The 20,475-nt window shown below is 38.8% G+C and overlaps 1 protein-coding gene across 1 annotated transcript; it reads right to left on the reverse strand.

Annotated features, from left to right (window-relative positions):
* Positions 1-18,725, reverse strand: vstm2lb (V-set and transmembrane domain containing 2 like b). Its single transcript, XM_026307568.1, has 4 exons — positions 18,522-18,725; positions 1,977-2,146; positions 675-719; positions 1-439 (listed from the first exon to the last, which is right to left on the reverse strand). Exons 1-4 carry the CDS (start codon positions 18,634-18,636, stop codon positions 131-133), a joined length of 639 nt encoding a protein of 212 aa, XP_026163353.1. The 5' UTR covers positions 18,637-18,725; the 3' UTR covers positions 1-130.
* Between the last annotated feature and the right edge of the window lie 1,750 nt (positions 18,726-20,475).

Raw genomic sequence — 20,475 nt, forward strand, 5'->3', positions numbered from 1 at the left:
ACATAAATATTAAAGAACTGTGAAACACAAAAGGTCCAGTTACAACTAATGCCTCAGCTCTGTGGTGACGTGTGTGTTGATGACAATCCCTCATGAACATGCAGACAGACGGAGAGGAGGACTGCTCACCCTAAAGCACACAGCTCTCATTACAGTCAGTGGTGCTGCCAGCTGATCTCCTCTTCAGTTCCCTGTCCTTTGTCTGGTGGTGGGGGTGTGGGTGCTTCCCCTGCAACCGATGCCCTGGCTCCTGCAGCTGGATGTCATCCATGCCCCGACTGCTCTGAGGCTTCACCTGGAGATAGGCCCGAACACGGTGGTGCTGCGCCACGGTGCCACTGAAGTCAATGACACGACACTCGTATGTGCCCTCGTCTGATGGCTTGACACTAGAGAGACGGAGCTTGTGGGAAATGTTGCTGCCAGCCACTTTCACCACCTAATAGGCACAAACGGGTGTATTCTTATATACAGCCATATGGTAGACATAAACTAAAACATGTCCTAATTATCTTAACTAGTCTATATTTTTACGAATTGTATTGTGGTTGAGGTAATTAAGCAAAAATGCAAGTAAATGATGTAAAACCATCATATTGAAATTATTAGTATAGTTTTCATTAATAATGACTTAGTTTTTTGCTGGTTGACAGCAGATGTGAGATCAGACTCACACTAATTTTGGTGGCATCTTTGGATGTCTCCTCCAGGGGTACAACCTGCACAGAAATAAGCATGACGTATTAGCAACAAAAAGCTGCACTTTTCTAATAAAAAAAAAAAAAAAAAAAAATCTCATTGCTAGTAACGTCTGATAGCAGCAAAATATTACAGTGGGTAAACATGAGCTTTTTTTAAACAAATGTTAGCCTCCTCAGATTATTGGCTTGTACATTTCATTTTTATGTGTTCATGCAGAAGCATTCTTACATGCATGTGTAAGAACAAGCTATAGCACCCAGCACATAAGCCTTTGTGCAGGAGTGTGTGTGTGTGTGTGTGTGTGTGTGTGTGTGTGTGTGAATGTGTATGCAGAGACAGAGAGGTATTCTTTCGGGCATAGGTATGAATTATGCATGGCACAGACAGAGATTTTGAAAATCTATTTCTTTCTCAGTGCCAATTATAGTGTCTAGAGGCACAACAGGGGAGCCTGAGTTCCCCCATGATGGGAGAGAGTCAACCTGTTCCCCCCGTGCTGGCAAATGCTAATCAGCAATTATCCCTTTGTTTCCATGCCAGAGGGTTTCTGCCATAGTTAATATTGCATCTCCTGTCCCTCTGATGTACAGTAAGGTTTAGATTCAGTCCAAGCAATCCTCCCCAAATAAATTTAAATGCAAAACTGTAAAACTATAAAACTGTATCCAAAATGTGCTTTGTATTTAATAGTTAAGTCAAGGTTTAACCTTGAAGACAAAATACAGCTTGCTAGGTAAATTATCACCAAAAATGCCTTTATAGATATCTTGTATAAGAAATTAGCTTAAAGATAATTTCATGAGCAGCTACTTTAAAGCAGTAAGCATAAACATAAACATCTTATTGATAAAGAGAATGAGTTTGGTTTTGTTTAGTATTGTCTTTTTTAGTCCAGTGGGAACCACAAAATATACTGTTGTAAGATCTTTAACCATGGGCAATGCACAATGTTTAGGTTAGCCAGCTTATGACTGGGATGACGCATTTGTTTTCTTTCTTCTTCTGTTCAGTACACAATTTATTTGACAGTCTGACATAAACATATGTTGCCTGAAAGTGTGCATTTGTGATGTTTTTAGAAAGCTATGATTATCATTTTACTTTATGTTTTATATCTTGGTTACCAGATATCTGTTTTGGACTGTATATTGTAATCCTGGGTGGATAGGCTAAATATGCAGCTATATATAATTTAATCAATTTTTCTAATTTGAAACAACTGTAGTAGCACATTCAAAACAGACAAGACAAAACAGGTTTTTCTTGCAGATTACATTATTAGTGACGTGGGCAGGCTTTTCTTGCCAGTCTCTGTCGTTCTTGATGTACCACCACTGGATCTCCAGAGAGTAGGAGGGAGAACCTGCCCCACGGAAGGAACAAGCCATCTCTACATCCTCACCGCTGTGCGTCATGATGTCATGTGGCACCTCTGTAAATAGGGCTGCAAGAGAAAAAGGAAACAGAAATCTGAAGAAAATGACAGGCTTAAGTCATTGTCAAAAAGACAGAAACAAAAAAGCTGAAGATTTGTAGTTCTCAGAGAGCTCAGTGACAAGATTTCACTGGTGATGTACCTGCATCACACTTCAAGAGAAAAACACATGTACATGGTGTTAGTAGCCAAGTAAATCAATCTAGAATTCAAAAAGACATCATGAAGTTAACAAAAGGCATTACTTATATTATAATCTTGCCCAGGTTACAATTTTTCCTTCACAACGTCTTCATAAATAAGAGAAATAGACTCTTGCTGGTTGAATAATATTGTTTCTTAAGAAGTGTAAGGAAAACTATACTGAATTGTAAAGCTGTCAAGGATTTTATGTACACTGGCAACGGTACAGCAACTCAAGCTGATGCTTATTTTAAGTGTCCTTGTACTTCAATCCCACACACAGATGAATCAACCACCTACACACAGAAATAGAACAAAGAACATGGAGGGAGAAAAATCATGTAATTGTTGATAGAATATACTAAAATTACTTGATTCAGAAATGACTTGGAGTAGTGCCCAAGTATGGTGCATGGTGTCCTAATATATACATTTGCATCATAATTAATTAGAAATTATTACTTTATATAAGGCTTAAGTAGAAACATAAAGGACAGAGAACCGGTATTTCTAACACTGGCCAGACATTAGATGAAATTAAATGTAATGACAGCTGTAATCTTCTACAATTAACCTCTGTTCAATGGATCAATATAAAACAACGCACATAAACCACCAAACACACACTTCTTTCTCATCTTGCTCTAACATCCTCTTTCTGTCAATTTAACTGCACTGATTTTATAAAAGAAGATAAAATAATAAAAAATACTGGATTAATGAATCATTCTTGGTTGTGCTGTGGTGGGGTTCTTCAATATAAAATTAAAAACTACTGCATTTTTGTCCATTCTGCTGGTTTTTAAATTAAGTTTTGGTTTTTTAGTCTTTTTTACAAGCAATCTAATTTACACATCTCTGCATCTGACGTGCCTAGAGAGTATTTCTTCATTTAACAAATTACAGTGAGCTGAACCTTCACTTTCTCTAACAGCTACATTAAACTAAACCAATTTAGAAAACCACAACCTAAGCCAATCCAGACAGAACATTTCCCACCTGCTGTATATTTACACAGCAGCACAGAACCTCCACAGGTAAGGAACCTGTCACTACAAATTTGTGAAACATAGACTTGAGGTACATTTACTACCTACCCCAGAGTTTTTAGCTTTCCTTCAGTCTGAATTGGGACATATTTCATTCACTTGGGCAATCACTGATATATTAATATCTAATAAAACTGATACGATGAAAGTATTAGCAAACAGTTGCAGACAACAGTTATTTGATAGGAATAAAAATGTCCTTACTTTCTAATTTATTGTCTTTAGTTTGTATGCAAGTATTTTGTCAGAGGCTGGTCCAACTAAAGATCCCATCACACATCAGCAGAGTCCGACATGTTCCCACTTACACGACAGAATTCTTAAAAATAATATTAACAAAAACTGTACATCAAGAAAAAAAACATCATATTAGCTGCTCACTCTGAAATATAAAAGGTGAGACCAACTATTAAATAAAACAATGAAGAGTCAATACGTATGATAAGCTGTCTGTTCTACCTAAAGGCAAACTGTATGCCTCATCATAATCCTCTCTAAGAGAAGCCCTGCAAATGACAGGTGGCCTGAGAATCTTTAGACCAGGCCAGCAAAGAGAAAAGTCAGTCAGTGTATCTGTAACTGACATTCAGTCAGCTTCGTGCATAGCTGATCCAGGGGTGAACACAAAAATGGAAGGAAAAAGGCTGAGAACAGAAGAACAGGAGAGGGCTTTGGTGTCATTTGACTGACTGGGCCCTCAGGAGTCGTGCCCTTGTTGCACCACTGCTTGCAGCCAGGCAGTGGCCTCATTTGTCAGGAGGAGAAGTACAATAGGGATGGAGCCATACCAGGGCCAGGACTGGCAGAGGAAGAGGAAAGAAGAGAAAAGAATGACGGGGGGGGCGGGGGATGAATTCATGCGAGTATGGTGAGAAGACAAAAATGAGAAGATAAAGAAGAGACAGGAAATGCTAAGAGAGGAACTGAAAATCAAAGTGACAAAATCCACACAAACCTGTAGACACACAGTGATAAGAAGGAACTGGGAACTTCAGGAAAGATTGTTAATAAAAGAATGACATATGGAGGGTGTTCAGACAGAGGCGCATATAAGTGCACTGAACCTCGTTCACACTACTCAGATAGAGCAGTCGACTGTGGCCTGTTTATAGTCAGAGAATTTGGCCTTTGTAGACAATTCAGTGTAACTCACTGGTTTTTATGACTCTGTTGTCCAAACTGTCTCTGCTGTAATAAAATAACTTCTCATTACATAATGTATGTAACATATCAACAGTATGTTACTGCAAAATATACCACTAGCCAATATTTTCAGAATAAACTGATTTTAAAAGGTCAAGGCACTATAGGGATCACTAAAGTTGTTACAGGTCTGAACCAAATTTTCACTTTTTGACTTTCAATTTTGGACCAAGTGACTGACTGATCAACTGGCACTGGCATTTCTGTCACTCACATGGCTAAAAAAATGCATTATAGGCTTTAGAAAAACAGGATCTACAGCATATTACAGCACTGACTGGATTCTCAGAGCTCATGAACCTGAAAGTCATTGTGTGTATACCTCAATACTCCATATAATGAAAATTAGGAGAAATGACTATATTGCAATATCGTGGCCCATAGCCCGATAATATTGTGTTATATGACCTCTGGTGAATTTGTTTATATTGCACCCTCCTTTAACCATAGTTGTGGACACAATGCACTCCAAAACCATGTACCCTGTCCCTAATGTTCCATTAGAGTTGGCTCTGCTGAAAACTGCAGCAATATTCACAGACCGGTTAAGATGCAGTATTAAAAAAAAAACAAAACAAAAAAAAGAAACACCGACATTTACTTCACATTCTTGACAAGCTACTGAGTCACCACCTGAACGCCACAAAGACTTATTTATATGTTTCATTCTTTAGCTAAGAGAGAAATTATCTGGGTAAATTCTAGACCTAAAACAAAATCTTTCCATATTTAGGATTTAAATGCCTTAAATGTGTTCCTGATTATATAAGATGTTAAATTATTGAGCAAGCTTTTGATATGGCAGCTTGAAGGAAATGGGGGGCGACCAATGGTAAAAAATTGCACGCTCCAGACACTTGTCTGTCTACACCCCCTCTATTATGTAAATTCTTCTGAGACTAAAAAATAACAGGTGAGATAAAGATACATTTCAGTCAAATTCGGTCCACTTCCTGAGGTGCTGTTATATTTCAATCTTAACGTGGAGAATCATTATTAAAAGGCTGAAAGATACAAGGGCCAGAGAACATATTTATTTCCTGATTCACTTTGTTAATAAGAATTTTAAAAAAGTATATAAGCAGTTCAGACTGTCGATTCATAATTGAATGCTAAACAGTGGAGGCTTTGTAGAAGCGCATCTTAATCTTAATAGGATTTTCTGTTTGATTCTTCTACTGTAAACAGATTTTACAGAGACGACTGGTTCATTTTTAAAAGGCCAAACTATCCGTAGATTACAATACAGATGCCACAGTCAACCGAAGCACAGATAATTAGTTACTGAAGCAGACAAATATATAATTTTCTATGTACATTTTTTTCTGTGCAGTTCTGTGAAAATAAGAAAAAAACAAATGGTTCTATACTGAATCTGTGGCTTTGCTGCATGGTGGGAGGCATTTTCTGGGACAATTCCCTGTAGAACTAACTATTCCTTCAGTGTCAATGTAGACTCTAATCACGGCTGGCATAATGGTTCACTTTCCTCTGATGATGCAGGCCTTTCCTGATGACAGGAAAATAATTTCAGGATGACAAAGCAATTCAATCTGACAAGCTCAAGAGATTCAGAAAACACATGTGTGAGAAGGTTCTGATGATTATTATGACGTTTAAGGATACTGAAATGAAACCAGACCTATAACCTTTCAAAAACCTGCCAGAGGAGCTCACAGCAGCAGTATGCATTTACACAGTAAAGCTAAATCAGTACTTGGTGATAGAAAGGAAAAACGTCCCTAAATCAATGAAATCCTTTCATTCTAGGACAAAAAGCAAAATTTGAAAAGCATAGGTCAAGGTAGAAGAGCCAATTTGATGCCTCTGTCTCTTTTCATTATGTCTGAGAAACAAAATTAAAATTTTCAAAGATATTTTCAGGAACTTTATATTTGAAAAGCACTTTTAAAAGTGCTTAATGAATAACTTTCTACTTTTTATTACCATAGATTACAAATAATCAACAATAATAAGTCATGTTATTATTTCTTCAATTTTTTTTTCCATTTTCATTTCCTTATTCAAATGCAGCACTCTGATGAAGTGCACAGAGTGTGTGAGAATGCTTATCATAATGTCTTTTTAAAATACATTTTCAAAACATGGTGCCAGAACTGCTGCCTGGAATAGCAGAGACCTTCACTGTTTATAAGCCAAATGAGAAAAACAGTATAGGGTGGCATTTCAGTTATCAGAGTTTTCTCAGCTTTTGGTGCTGGCACTTTTTTGTCCTCATGATACAGTATCAACAGCTAGAGGCACAACACAGACAGCAGCATCTGTCACTATGAACAGGCTGTTTGTGCAGACAAAAAAGATGTTTATGGGACACAGTAAAAAGCACAAAAAGAAGTGAGCAAAGAAACTGAAATATACCAAAACTGATAAAATACTAAAAGCATCAGCTTGTCATTTGATTAGTTTATCAATAAAAAAATGTATGGGTTATAATTCCATGATTAACTTGCCAAACCCATCTCTGTACAGCAATTCTCCAGTCACGTAGATACAGTAGGACTCGTGCTTTTGATTTGCATAGGGAGTGGATGACATTATTACATTATACATTATTACTATACATTTCACTAATAATCAGACTATTGCCCAATCAGAATTCATGTTGCACAGTATACCAATACTAGAAAGGTATTGTAATACCCTGCTGTTAAAAACAACACTATACCTCATTTTATAAGTGAACAACAGCTTTAATAAGAGCCGTATATCGGGCTGTGTCAGCTGTTTCATGCTTCTCTCTGTAAACTGCAGGTAGTATTCATGGGGAAAAACAAACAAACAAAAAACAAATACTTTGCAGTACTTTATAAACGCACATTTTATTGGATTAATATTAATAGAAATGCCCATAAATCTGCAGGTATGGTAAACTGAATATGTGTCCTGAGAGAATGGAGGACAAGATTGTTTTTATATTTAAAACATTACTTGGTTTCAGTTTTTACCTAATTTATAAAAGAATATTTTCTTATATTAAGGGAATTGATGACTAAGTAAATGAAAATCTGACAGTGGTATCACACTAGTTTATGCCACTGTTTGCAAAAGTCTTCTAAAAGCCAGCCCAGAACATAGCCTATACTAACAGGCCTTTTCTAAAATTTAAAATCAAAGTCTATTATACAGGAGAAGTGGTGAAGAATTAATGAAGCTAGCTAAGTCTCTGCAGCTATTTGAAGCCAGTGTGTGAAGTCAAAGTCAAGTCAAGGAGAGTGTGAGTCCAAAGCAGGACAGGCTTATAGCTGCAAGGTAATTCCTGCACCTTCCCTTTTCTCCAGCCAGTCAATAAGATTAAGATTGTAAGATTTTTGTCAATATTCCAGCTCTTTCTTCCTGTTGTTTAAATCATTTCCTAGCTCTTTCTGTCTCCTGCTGTCTCTCACTCCAGCTCAGGAACAGCTCCCACAGATCTCCCCCTCTTGTTGCTGAAAACACAGCTCAATTCTCCCTCCTTTTTCTATTGGCTTTTCATTCTTCCTTTCTACCTATTAGAGGGTTCTGCTACATCTTTTCACTTATGCCTCTCCTATACTTTCACCTTCTCTCCTCCTTTAATTCAGTTCCCCTCCTTACTTTCTCCCCCTCTGCCTGTCTTGCTGACTGGGCAGTCTGTGTCTGTTGGCTCTTTGGTGCCTGGTGTAAATAGATGCTTCCAACACTCTCAGTGTACCTCAATACATCTCCTGGAGCCTTTCCCCCTGTTGCTGGCAGGTGCTGAGCATCCTGAGAGACTCAACTTGTGTGTGTGTGTGTGTGTGTGTGTGTGCGTGTGTGTGCGTGTGTGTGTGTGTCTCTCTCTCTCATGGTGTGTGCTTTGTATTCAGCATTCAGTGTTGTATGTATGTAAATTTAGCTGTGTTTTTTTTAAAATGCATGTTAAAGATGTAATGTGAAACATTTTCCAGTCACAACTGTACTATAATGAATACACAAAGTGTCCCTATAAGTGTTGGAGGGAAGAAACAACCATTTATCATCCTTCAACACATTCACTGAAACACACACAAATTAGCGTCTTCCAACACACAACAGTCAAAAAAGACCAAAGGACAAAGCAGAAACTCCCCAGCAGATGGAGGAGGACTGAAAAATAAAAACATATTTACAGAAAAGTTGCCACACTATTAGACAGAAGCATAAAAAAATATATATATATATCCAGTTTTGCCTGTCTCTGTGCTGTCATGTCTTCTTTATATCATCACACAAATGACAGAAAGTCTCTTATTCAAATAATTTACCTTTTTTACCAACCTGTTATTTTCACAGCCTCATTAGCAGTCTGTAAATGAGTGAGTGTTTTCACTGGCAACAAATGAACAGTGGAAGATGCATCATAGTCATCTTCCATGGGAATCACCATGCGTCCTAACATTTTTATATAAAATAAACATTATTATACTGAACAATAAAGTACACTATTAATGATACTTTAAACATGACAAGCAGCACAATCAAACCTCAAGTCAACCCAATTCTACAATCACCCTGTTGCTGGTCTCTGTGCTTGTTTTAACATAGTCCCTAACATCATTACAAAGTGAATGGGACTTTACTTGTCTCCTAAGATGCTTTTGATTAAACCTTTATATGTTGTTTCTGTGTCAAACGTGAATCAGACTCTTTTATATAAATTACATTTCACTACCCCAATAATGTTGAATAATGACAACTGGTATACTATTAGGTAAAACAATTTTATTGGGCTTAAAAATGAAATACAGGAATGTATCTGTGGCACACTGATGATAAAAGATTAGTGATGAAAAAATACTCACAGCACCAAAGTGTTTTTCCAAATACTTATTAACTTAGCCACTCTCTAAAAGTTAGGTAGTCATGAAACATTTAGCTGTAGGAGGATTTTAATGATAAGTCTTTCCCAGAGACTGCACTAAGCCACATTGGTGTCTTCAAGGTCATATACGTAAAACACACTTTATCTGTAGTTTCTCCCATAAAGCTTCTCACAGCTATTTCATGTGTAAATGCTGTTGTAAGGTAGAGTAAATTGTTCTTTCTTCCTGTCTTACTGCTCGGTGTGTTGACTGAACCCAGATGCACCTGTAATCGTTAAAGGGCAAGGCAAAAAAATCTGCTCTAATGTTCACGTAACCTGTAACGTGACAAGCAGTCATTAAGAACTTGTGGATAACCATGAAAGACATCAGGACAGGAGGTGGAGAGATTTTGGTTTGTTACGGTGACTATGGCTTCATTTTCACTGACCCCAGACATAGCAGCCACCACAGTGCTGTTAATCTCAGAACACAGGACAGACCAGAAAACTAAGATGGTCAACCATTTACAAATCAGCTGCTTTACTAATACCTATCGCACAACCGACTGATGGCATGTCACCCAAGTAGAGCTGAAAGGAATCAGAGGAATGGACAGCATCCTCACGGAAAAAGGACGCATCATTCAAAAGAGGATCAAGAATCTTAAACCTGAACAGCACCGCTCATCTAATGAGACTGGGAACTTAGGAAGTGGGATTGAGGATATAAAGCAGCAGTCTTGGTATTACTGGGATGCCTGATCACTGATCTCAAAGTCTGGCACAGTCATGAAGTCACAACCAAACCAGGTGAGATGAGGAGTAGTGGTTTTTTGCATCTGAAAACAGCAGAATGACAGAAACAGAGTGATAATTATAGAAGAAACAGTCTTGAAATATCGAAGGATAATTATACCAAAAATGTTTCCATATTTGTTGTATACTGACAACGAAGTTAAAGACCTAACTCTGTGTCACAGAGTATAAATTCTACAGAGAACTTGAGGTGAGTGCAATTTGCATTAATAAAGAGAAAATCTAAGGTGGGCTGAATCTGTGCAAAAATGTAATTTCCTTCATTCTTCATTACACCCAGGCAGTAAAACTGTGTCTATATGTAGTACAAGGAAATTGTGTTTCTTAATTTGCTCATTGAAACTTTCTTCTCTCCACTCAATGATAGTCAACTTTCCAAGGCAACTGAACACTGTCCATCAAAACTCAGTTTAAACCAAAGTGCCTACCTCACCCTCACCAAACCACCACATATTTCCCTGCCTCATCCTCTGCCAGTTCCAGATTTATGAGCTGTGGTACCTACAAACAGTTCCAACATAAAGTGTCTTAGTTAGACACTTAGTGGCTGGGTATTGACTCTACAAGTCTCGGAACTGTACTGGAAGGATGAACACTTCCAAAAAAAAAAACCCTCATTCAGCCAGTTTTGATGATAAACACACTGGCTCAAATGTATTCCTTTAATATGTCTCAACTCTGTATGTAAGTTATGGTGAAGATGGACTAATACCAATAGTACGTGAGATGTAGCATGAGATGATCTAATTTTGATGAGATGACTGGGCACAGACTGCAACATCATCTGAAAATGAAGTGGTTTCTTACAGTAACTCAGTCTCCTCATTTTCATTTTGACCTTAAACAAGCTTTATAAAACAAGCATTAATGAACAGGAACCAAGTAGTGATCTGTGTTAAATCACCTGATTCTAATGGCATTAAAGTGATGATGTGTATCTGATGTGATTTGGCTAATAACACCTATACAGAAGAAGTGCTAAAACTGATGAGTGCAGTAACAGTGTGCTGGTATTGCATTTGCTTCATGACAGAAAATATTCGTGTTAAACAAAAAAATCACTAGAAAGCAATAAGATTGACACAGTTTAACTACAAGACAATGCTGAGTTACTGCCTAGCCCTCACCTGCTAAATGCAGGATCCTTAACAATATTATGCACAAATACACCACTAGAGCTCCATGCACACAGCCTAAATGATCAGCCCCACCAAATCATGCTGTGCTCATACAAATGCCCCCTCCATCTTCCCTCTCCTGTCCTTCCACCTCTCAGCTTTATTGATCTGGCAGTGCTGTCAAATTGTTTTCAGTTTGCTATGCAGGCGCACTCTTCAACCTGCCTGTGAAACACGACTTGTTGACCAACAGACCGTCTCCTGGTGAGCATTCTGCCGACATCGCCCCTGTCAAGCCCAGTCAGCAGACATCCAACTGTTTCCTGCCTTTTAATCACAGTAACATCACCAGAAATCAATCTCATAACCCTGGTTAGAATGTTAAATCAACACCAACGCCACTGGTGAATTTTCATAGACCCAAACTGGCAGAGAAAACAGTGAAAACATGTATTTCTGAGGTGGATATTGACTTTCAGGCCAAAGTCCAGTTATATACTGTAGCTGGCTCAGGATGAGTTTGCTTGGTCTTTTCTAAGGATAGGCAGTACTGTCAGAACCATGTTCCGCTAGAGGCAGAGAACCTTTGTTTGAAGATGCAAGTACAGTACAGTACATGAATTTTTAAAATGGTCCTTCTTGGCATTTTTCCATATATTATGCAGAAAGTAATGATAGAAGTGAGGCCACAAGAACACAGAGGCGGCTGCTCGCTATCCACCAAAGACTCATTAAAAATGAAAAGGGAAGAAAATAAGGTAAGAAAGCAATGCAGTGGAGGACATAAATATATAAACAAATCCATGTACACAGCTGAAGCCCAAAAGAGACCACTCTCAAATATTTTCTCACTTCAGGTCCCAGGCAAAATGAGAGGGATAAATCCAGCCTGAGTGCCAGTGCGAGGTCAATCCATCGATCCCCTCCCTCCCGTTCCCTCTCTGCTTTAGAAGGAACTTGAGCTGTTTGAGGATGACTAAATTACAGAGGAGTTATTAGCATGGATGAGAAGCAAGTGTGACACCCATATCTCAGCTGGTGCATATGTGTGTATTTGCGTGTGAGCAAGAGAGAGAAAGTCAAACAGGCTTGCAGGGTAAGCCAATACGAAACCCTTCAGGATCCTGTTTTTCTTTGACAAACCATTAAAAGATGAGGTTTGTTTTGTGCTATATTTTTATCACAGTCAACATATCACATGAGAATATCAAAACCAACAATTGTAAGCCCTACGCTGTTTCTACTAAATATATAAACGATTATTTACATCACATATGCATGGAGAAATTCCACTCTTAAAAAAAGACTAGCTATTTGCAAAAATAGCTGTGCACTGCCATTTTTAGCAAATACTCAGGAGTAAATATATGTACTGGGGACAAAGCTTAAAATTTATACACATTCGGTGTTTTAGTTGAGCACTAGCACTTGAACAGTGTATGTGGGAGCATTTGTGGTAATGAAAAGCACCTATGCCAATTATGTGATCCTTGAATCATTGCAGTGACCAAAGAGCCTGAATCTACACACAACTCAAGGGTCCTGAGTGAAAGCAGACTAAAACCTTTGTTTGAAAAGAATCAGGTTCTTGCGCAGCTTTATTAGGAATTTAAATGAGCATCTTACAAAAAAAAAAAAAAACAAAAAAAACAAAAAACAGCCTGTTGGTATAAAGTATATGACTAAACTCCAGAGAAAAAACCCAAATGAATCAAACAACATCCTTAAATAATGCCTAATCTAACTGCTAATCAAATACCAAGGGAAATCAAACAAGCAAATAAAGATATTTAAAGTGTTGGTAACATAAGCTTTTCCAGAAGGGTCATAAAATTATTCCATTACATTGCCTACTATTCAGGCTTGTTTCCTCCCTCCCACAGTCGCACAAGGTACAATCCAAACTGCAAACACCTGGTGAACTAAGGGGCATTCATATTTTTAAGAGCACCCACCCACAACCATGAAGTGGACCTCAAATAAAACAATGATTAGAAATCAAATCCAATAGAACAAATATTTAAATAAAAACCTACTGAATGCACCTATATATTAATGAAATAAAATAGATCATAAGTTAAGATAATAAATACACATTACTAACCCAACACACTAAATATCAATTAAATAATGAAATGAATATAGAATCACATGACTGGGGAAGGAGTCAGTGAAGCTCCCTCACAGTATGAAATGAAAAGCTGGTGTGTTTCTTACAGGCATGTAAAGTCAGTGAAAGAATGAAACACTGAAGCATTTGAAATCATGCCCTGATAGCTGAGAGAATTGGAGAAATCCCTCACTAAGTTAAGTGCAAACATTTTTTATCTGAAAAGCTGACACGTTATGGGGCTGGCGAGTAAAATCAGGGTTATTAAGGCAATGCCTCACATCTGTAGATGAAGACAGGAACTGATTCACTGGGAAGGAAAAAAACTTCAGACACAGTAAACACCAAGACATAAAAATCCAGCTAGCACCGTAACTCCCACCAAGGTGAATGTAAATAATCCGTGAATAGAATCCATGTGGGAAGAAGTATTTCAATAATTTGATGAATGGCTTTAATAATCAGGGATGCCCAAAGGGACTAGAAGATGAAACAGCAAGAATCTCCTTTAATAAAAGAAACCTGCTGCAGATATTTATCTTGATCCTAAAAAGCTTTAGTCTCACATGTAGATAACCAACTAGAGGAAAAAGTTATGTTTGGTTAGTAAATCTGGGAAAAGCTAGGGCTTACAGTACTTTGTAATGGTTTAAGTAGATTAAGACCACTTTATTAAGTTACTGTATTTCTTATTAATGTCAATTTATAGTGTCACTACACCTCTGACAGTCAAACATGTGGCAAATATTATCCCGACAGTTGTGAATACTATCTGACTTGCTGTGTCAAAAGATTTCTGTACAGCACAGTTACTGTGTAAGTGACAGACTATAACTAAATGTGGAGGCAAAAAACACAATAACATTGATAAACAAAAGAGGTAGTCTGGGAATTTGCCAGAAAGTCAATAACGCTGTATTTGGTTCAGAATCAGCAGCAGAGCAAACAGACAGGCGTCTCCTTGGGGAAATAACTGCTTGCTGCAAGACCTTCAGCCTCCATTCAAGGTGGAAGGTAAAATAATGAAATAAGAATGGAGCTGGTAATCAAGCAAGCAGCTGTCTGCCTGTTGCTGCTGATGCTTGGGGCCTGTGGAGTGAATTTTTCATAGCCCTTGGGACACAAAACTCTGAGGCTATTTCTGCCTTTCCTTCCAGTTTGTGGCAACACAAAGTAGCCTCTCTTTTTTTTTTTTGGATAATGCACTGCACTGTGCTCCATCTGGACTCCCCAAAGATGAAAGATAACATGATGTTCTGGTTGAGTATGTTGCCCTTGAGAACCTTTAAGTGATGGTGCTAGTGTTTTCACAAGATGGGACAGTTGAGTGCAGCAATGGCCGATCTGCATAAAGCTCTCTGCTTGGCATGATGAGTTCATCTGCAGCCATCCAAAGAATGAAACTAGAAGCTGAAATAGTGTTCAGGCAATTTAACCTTGGCTGAAGTAGCACTGGAAGTTGGAGTATAGTATCATTGTAATGCAATGAAATGTAATGCTCGTGTATTTCAATTTAGTGCAAATGACCTTATACAACTGGGATGTCATTACAATTGTACAGTGTGAAAAATGAAAAATGTATTTTAAAAAAATCACGTGTGTAAGAGTCATTTACTACTGTACCTTAAACTGCACCTTAAATATTCAGGTTTTCTCTGTCCACAGTGTGTACAACATGCAGAGGTAAAAGTGACATTTGACCCTTGTGACACTTGCTTCTCATCCATGCTCAATTTCTCAGTCAGTCACAGTTTGGGATGCCGCCAGTCCTTCTTTTTCTAGGTCCTGTCACATTTATTTAGTCTAGAACAATTCTCCTATGACCGTGTGATCCTCAAACCTGACGCTGCTGTTATCAAAGATGAAACAATAATTGGCAGGCAATTCTGACAATCTCTTAGCCTAATGAATTCTTGACTGAAGAAACAAAAATGTGAACATTTGCAGTTGAATACTTTGGGTTTGTTGGTTTATTTGAATGAAATAATCTGAAACAACAGCTTAGGCTCTAGGAAAACATGATTGGCATTTTCCTCACTTTAATAACATTTTATTATCAAAGTACTCAATAATATTAATTTGACTCTTATCCCATATGTGAATGTTGTGTCTGTATTCTTGATTGGGTAAACACAACCTTACTGCCTCTCTACAAACATCTTTCTCTTTAAAACAGGACATGTTAAAATTTATTCCTGTCTCAAGCATCCTCTCCAGGTGAGCAGTGTTTCAACCATTCTTTCAGTCTCCTGTTCTCTCCTTCTGAACCTCCGCTGTGACAGCATGACTGTACAATCTGCTGCCCTCTCCCCCTTGCACAGTCAGAGCTCCATTAAGCTGAAAGCCAATGCAAACTGCCTGGGCTGGCCGTGCTCATTAAGAGGACACTAAGCAGAGGACTGGCAGAGGATCCTAGACAGTTTGGAAGCCTAATGAATTGGTACTGTACACGCCCCCACACTGTGAAAGTGGTATGCTCACAATGGATATCAAGATGAACGCTGCCTCTGAAAATGATATGCACTGGGAACAAAAGAATCCGAAGTGATGCAACGAAAGGTGGCATTCGTTGTGTTATATGTCGTCTACAAGGACAAACAGTCACAAGAACACACATGAACACTGACACACAGCTTCCTTGTCTTCACTGGAGACAGTCAACACCTGTGAGTGCATGGCAGGTGAGAGTCACAGACACGAATGGCACACGACGAGGTGAACGTACTGATCCATCTAACTGGTCATTTGTCTTCACACACAACTTATAATTTTGCATCACAGGTGATTTGATCGAGTAGGAAGTTGGGGTGCACGGCCCACAGCCAGACTCTTATCTGAAACAAATGAGTCAGGGCTGAGTCTAACAAGCACTCTACACCACAGTGCATCCAGCCTCTCTGCTCTACATGATGGCTCAGCTTCCCCTCTGCTTTGGCAATTTATCAAAGAGCCTGATAAAAAAATTCTCAGGAGGATACTTAACCACAAAGGATACCACAGCTCTCTGTTTCTGGTGCTGCTGTAGTTCAAACGTGAAACTATAAAGCTTTAATATTGTTTTCTAGATCTAGTTTGCAAAAACTGGATCATTTCTTTTTCTGGATGAATTTCATTCTTGTTAAGTTTCCACACCCTGAGGCATTTCTCTTTTATGGGTAATCTGAGATGCAGAATGGGAAAGAGAACACAACAATTATAGCCAATTTAAATAACTCCCTTTGGGAGAAATGCTGCTAATTTTTTTACCTGTCCAAGACAGTCAATCCATTCAGAATGGCTGCACTCATTTATAGTGATCGAGCTAAAGCTAACTCGCTAAGCACAGAGAGCTCAGGGGACAGCCAGGGAAACACTCTGATGAAGTGGTTATCACACAGTTTAATTAGATAACAGCAAATCTATGTTTGGAGCTGCTACAAGGAAGATAACACTGCTAGTAGGTAAAACAGCCAATTCTGTTTTTAAAAGGCAGTCACTGATATAAGTAACAGAATTTCATTGAAAAATGAAGAATTTCTCATTTTAAAAATTTCACTGTTAAACATTAATCCTGGCTGAAAATAAAGGGCATTATGATACAAACGTAGCAAAAAAATGAAACATGCAACGCCTATGAGTTAAAGTGGTTGCCTCTAACACGAACAGCTGAAAAAACATGCTCTGAAATAGAGAGCTGCAGCAAAATAGCAAAGTGCAAATGCGAAGTACGCTTTACTGGTGTGTGTCCAGGGCTGAATCATCCTGATGTTACTGCTGTTGACTCATTCTTTGTACAGAAAATGCAGTTAACCTGCCAGTTTCACAGACTAGTTTTATGGCCGGTGATTATTCTCAATATAGGCTCATTAGTTGTGATTGACACTGCTTGTTGAAAACCTTAAGTGATATTCACATCAGCAAATCAGAGTCACCAAAACTCAGCAATGAAGTACGTGGACAAGCACTGAACCTGGAGCTTGGTATCAACAAGAAGCACCCAACTGTGAATGTAAAATATGATAAAGGTGCTTCGCTGCAGGCGCAGAGCATCCCATAAGACTTCCCCCACCTCCATAAAAAGCACATAGTGCATCACAGAGGCTGTCTGTGGGTGAATACACAAGCTGTAATCTGTCTAAAAAACATTGGAGGCATATACCCTTGTGCTTGTGCTTTTGTTTTTTTTTTTTTTTTTTTTTTTTTTTTGGTTTTTGGTTCACTTTGGATTATATTTTCTTACAAGATGCTAATTTCATGCTCTTAAATAATTCTGATAGCACTTTACTAACTACTAAGTTCACATGCTGCAGTGTTCATTGTGTAGAAAGTACAGTTTGTTTTTTGTAAACAATATTCCTGATTTGATTTTGACAAGGGTTTATGTTGGATGTCTCACCCCGCTTTGCTTTTTTCCTCAGATTTCCTCTCTGTGTCTGTCTGACTCCATCATGACCTATAAATGAAAAGCATTCATCTTTCTGATTATTAGGTTATTAGAATTCTGGCAGCATCAGCTCAGAGGAGAATTTGGGGTCAGAGGTTTAAATCACTGGTTTGGCTGGATTGACTGTGCAAAAATACTCAAACACACATAAATTCCTATATAACTAGTCAGAAGCCAGGAGAAGGCTACTAACATTCATGTGTAATCTTATATGTGAGGAGTAGGCAGAGCTGAACCTTCAGGGAACAGCTGATCCTCTTGTGTGTGCTGCAGAATAGGACACCTGTACTCTACATTTGCCAGGATGAGTGCCAAACCAGGACAACAGTGTGTCTAACCCAAAGCCCATCTTGTCAGGTACAACCTCCTCAGCTCATACAGGTAAACAGCTCCTGCTCCTTTCATGTCATGATCCGTTCACTTTCCTGTGAACACATTAGGACATGGTCAATATGCAGCTTCTTAAGTTTCCTCCTCCAGCTAAGACTGCAAATAATAGTTGACATTTCAGTCTTGATATGGCTTTTCTGTCATACAACAGAAACAGTAACCATCAGATCAGTACCAGTGTTGACTGAACCCCACCCAGCCACTCCTCCTCAGGAGTGCAAACCATGATAGTAAGAGATTCGTCTTCCAGTCCATCCGCCTCCAGCAAACAGCACAGCATAAACAACTCACCATTTCCAGAGACGTGATTATCCACCTCGCCGTGTCCGACGTTGAGCGCTGCGTTAAGTTGAATGTAAAGTCCCGCGTACTGTAAAATCCTTATGAACACTCCAAAGACTCCCATTGCTTCAGCCGGTGTTTCGAACACTTGTATGAAATTGTCACATTAGGTGGAAAGCATTGATAAAATCTCCCCACCAGCGGTGAGCAGCTCTCACACACATAAACCTGGAGCTGGAGGAGAAAGAGACGCCGCTGCTCCTCTCGGCTCTGCAGGAGTTGATAGGACCAGAGGAGGCGGAGGGAGAAGCAGGTGCAGCGGCTCACACCGACAGTCAATTAGGCGGAGGGATCTCAGTCTTTCCGCTTTAAGTTTTTTCTTCCAATTTAACTACAAATTGTAAATGGTGACGGTTTAGTCACTCTGGACTGGGATGGATGATGGTGGCAACAAGTCGATGCAATGTACAAACTGTTTTATTATAGATTTCTTTGTAATTTGCATTGTGTTAAATTCAGTACTAACATCCCAATGAATTTATAGCTGAGCGTTCAGAGTAGCCCTAGTTGCATTTTAGAACATGGAGACCATCATTACCTTATATAAATACTTGCTTTTAATGCATTTTAGCTATTTATTAGCCTGGCTAAGTCTAAAGGTAAAATATTCTGCCTTCCAACATCAATGAATTGCTCTAATAAACAATTTACTGCATGTGTCTCTATAACAATTGTTAGAACAAGCAAATTCAGAGTTGCACTGGACTATTTTCTGGCTGGGAGTAGTTGTCAGGTATGAGAGTAGAGTCACAAGACCTTAGTGTTCCCCCACAGAAAGTACTCAGGTGTAAATATCCATCCATTATCTATACCCACTTATTCCTATTTAGGCTCACAGGGATCTGCTGGAGCCTATCCCAGCTCTCTTTGGGTGAAAGGCAGGGGTCCACCCTGGACAGGTCACCAGTCCATCACAGGGCCACATAGAGACAAACAACCTCACACACTCACACTCACTCCTATGGGCAATTTAGAGTCACCAATCAACCTGACATACATGTTTTTGGACTGTGGGAGGAAACCAGAGTACCTGGAGAAAACCCACACAAGCACAGGGAGAACATGCAGACTCCACACCCTGCTGGGTTTTGAACCAGGAACCTTCTTGCTGTGAGGCAACAGTGCTAACCACTGTGCTCAACCAGTTTGGGTTATTTAACAGTTTTGATAAAGTGCCTTATAATGATTAAAGCAAAATTTTAAATCAGTAGCCCTTTAATAAAGGAAGTCCTGCTTTTGCATCACTGTGCTGCCCGTCCCTGTAAATATTTGAAATATAATTTTCACACATTGGTTTTTAAATTGATTAAGCATTTAGATGTTAGTCAAGCTGTGGCGGTGCTGGTTTGCACCCATTTCCTGTATTTATGCTAAACGAACTGATAGGTCCAGCGACATATTTAAAGTACAGCCAAATGATTGGTACCAGTCCTATCGTGTAGAGAGCAAAGAGGCTGATTTCTGAAAATGTCAATAACTATGTTGAATATCTAAATTAAAGTCTAAAATAGGAATATTACATGATCTAATCCAGAAACAAGTGCCGTTCGAGAGAAATCTATGATATCAGTGCCAATAAACTGCTGTCCCACACCAAGGCTGTGGCATAACAACACTGGTGTGAGTGCTCCAGATGTTTGCTCATGGGGTCTAATGTTCATGGAGATGGAAACGATTATAGAGTAGAGCAGTGCATGAAACAGATGTGGTACAGATCTGGGAGTGATGCCAAAGTAATCAAAATCCAAACCCAATCATATCAGTATTTGTGAATGAGTGTATGTATCTTTAGATTCACCTTCACTTGATATAGAGGTGGGTGGATGTGAGAGTGCATTGAACTCTCCACGACAGCGTGGACCTGGTCTAGCCTCGGTGAAAAAGACAAGCGGCCTCTGGCCAG

The sequence above is a fragment of the Mastacembelus armatus genome, chromosome 5 (genome assembly GCF_900324485.2).
Source record: "Mastacembelus armatus chromosome 5, fMasArm1.2, whole genome shotgun sequence".
Taxonomy (NCBI): Eukaryota; Metazoa; Chordata; class Actinopteri; order Synbranchiformes; family Mastacembelidae; genus Mastacembelus; species Mastacembelus armatus.

What these genes read in the sequence shown, in the direction of transcription:
- vstm2lb (XM_026307568.1), bottom strand. Translation starts at nt 18,636, where the DNA reads ATGGGAGTCTTTGGAGTGTTCATAAGGATTTTACAGTACGCGGGACTT. An exon ending in CTGCCCACGTCACTAATAAT is followed by an intron (nt 720 to 1,976) that starts GTAATCTGCAAG and finishes ATTTCTGTGCAG; the next exon opens with GTTGTACCCCTGGAGGAGAC. An exon ending in AAGATGCCACCAAAATTAGT is followed by an intron (nt 440 to 674) that starts GTGAGTCTGATC and finishes TGTGCCTATTAG; the next exon opens with GTGGTGAAAGTGGCTGGCAG.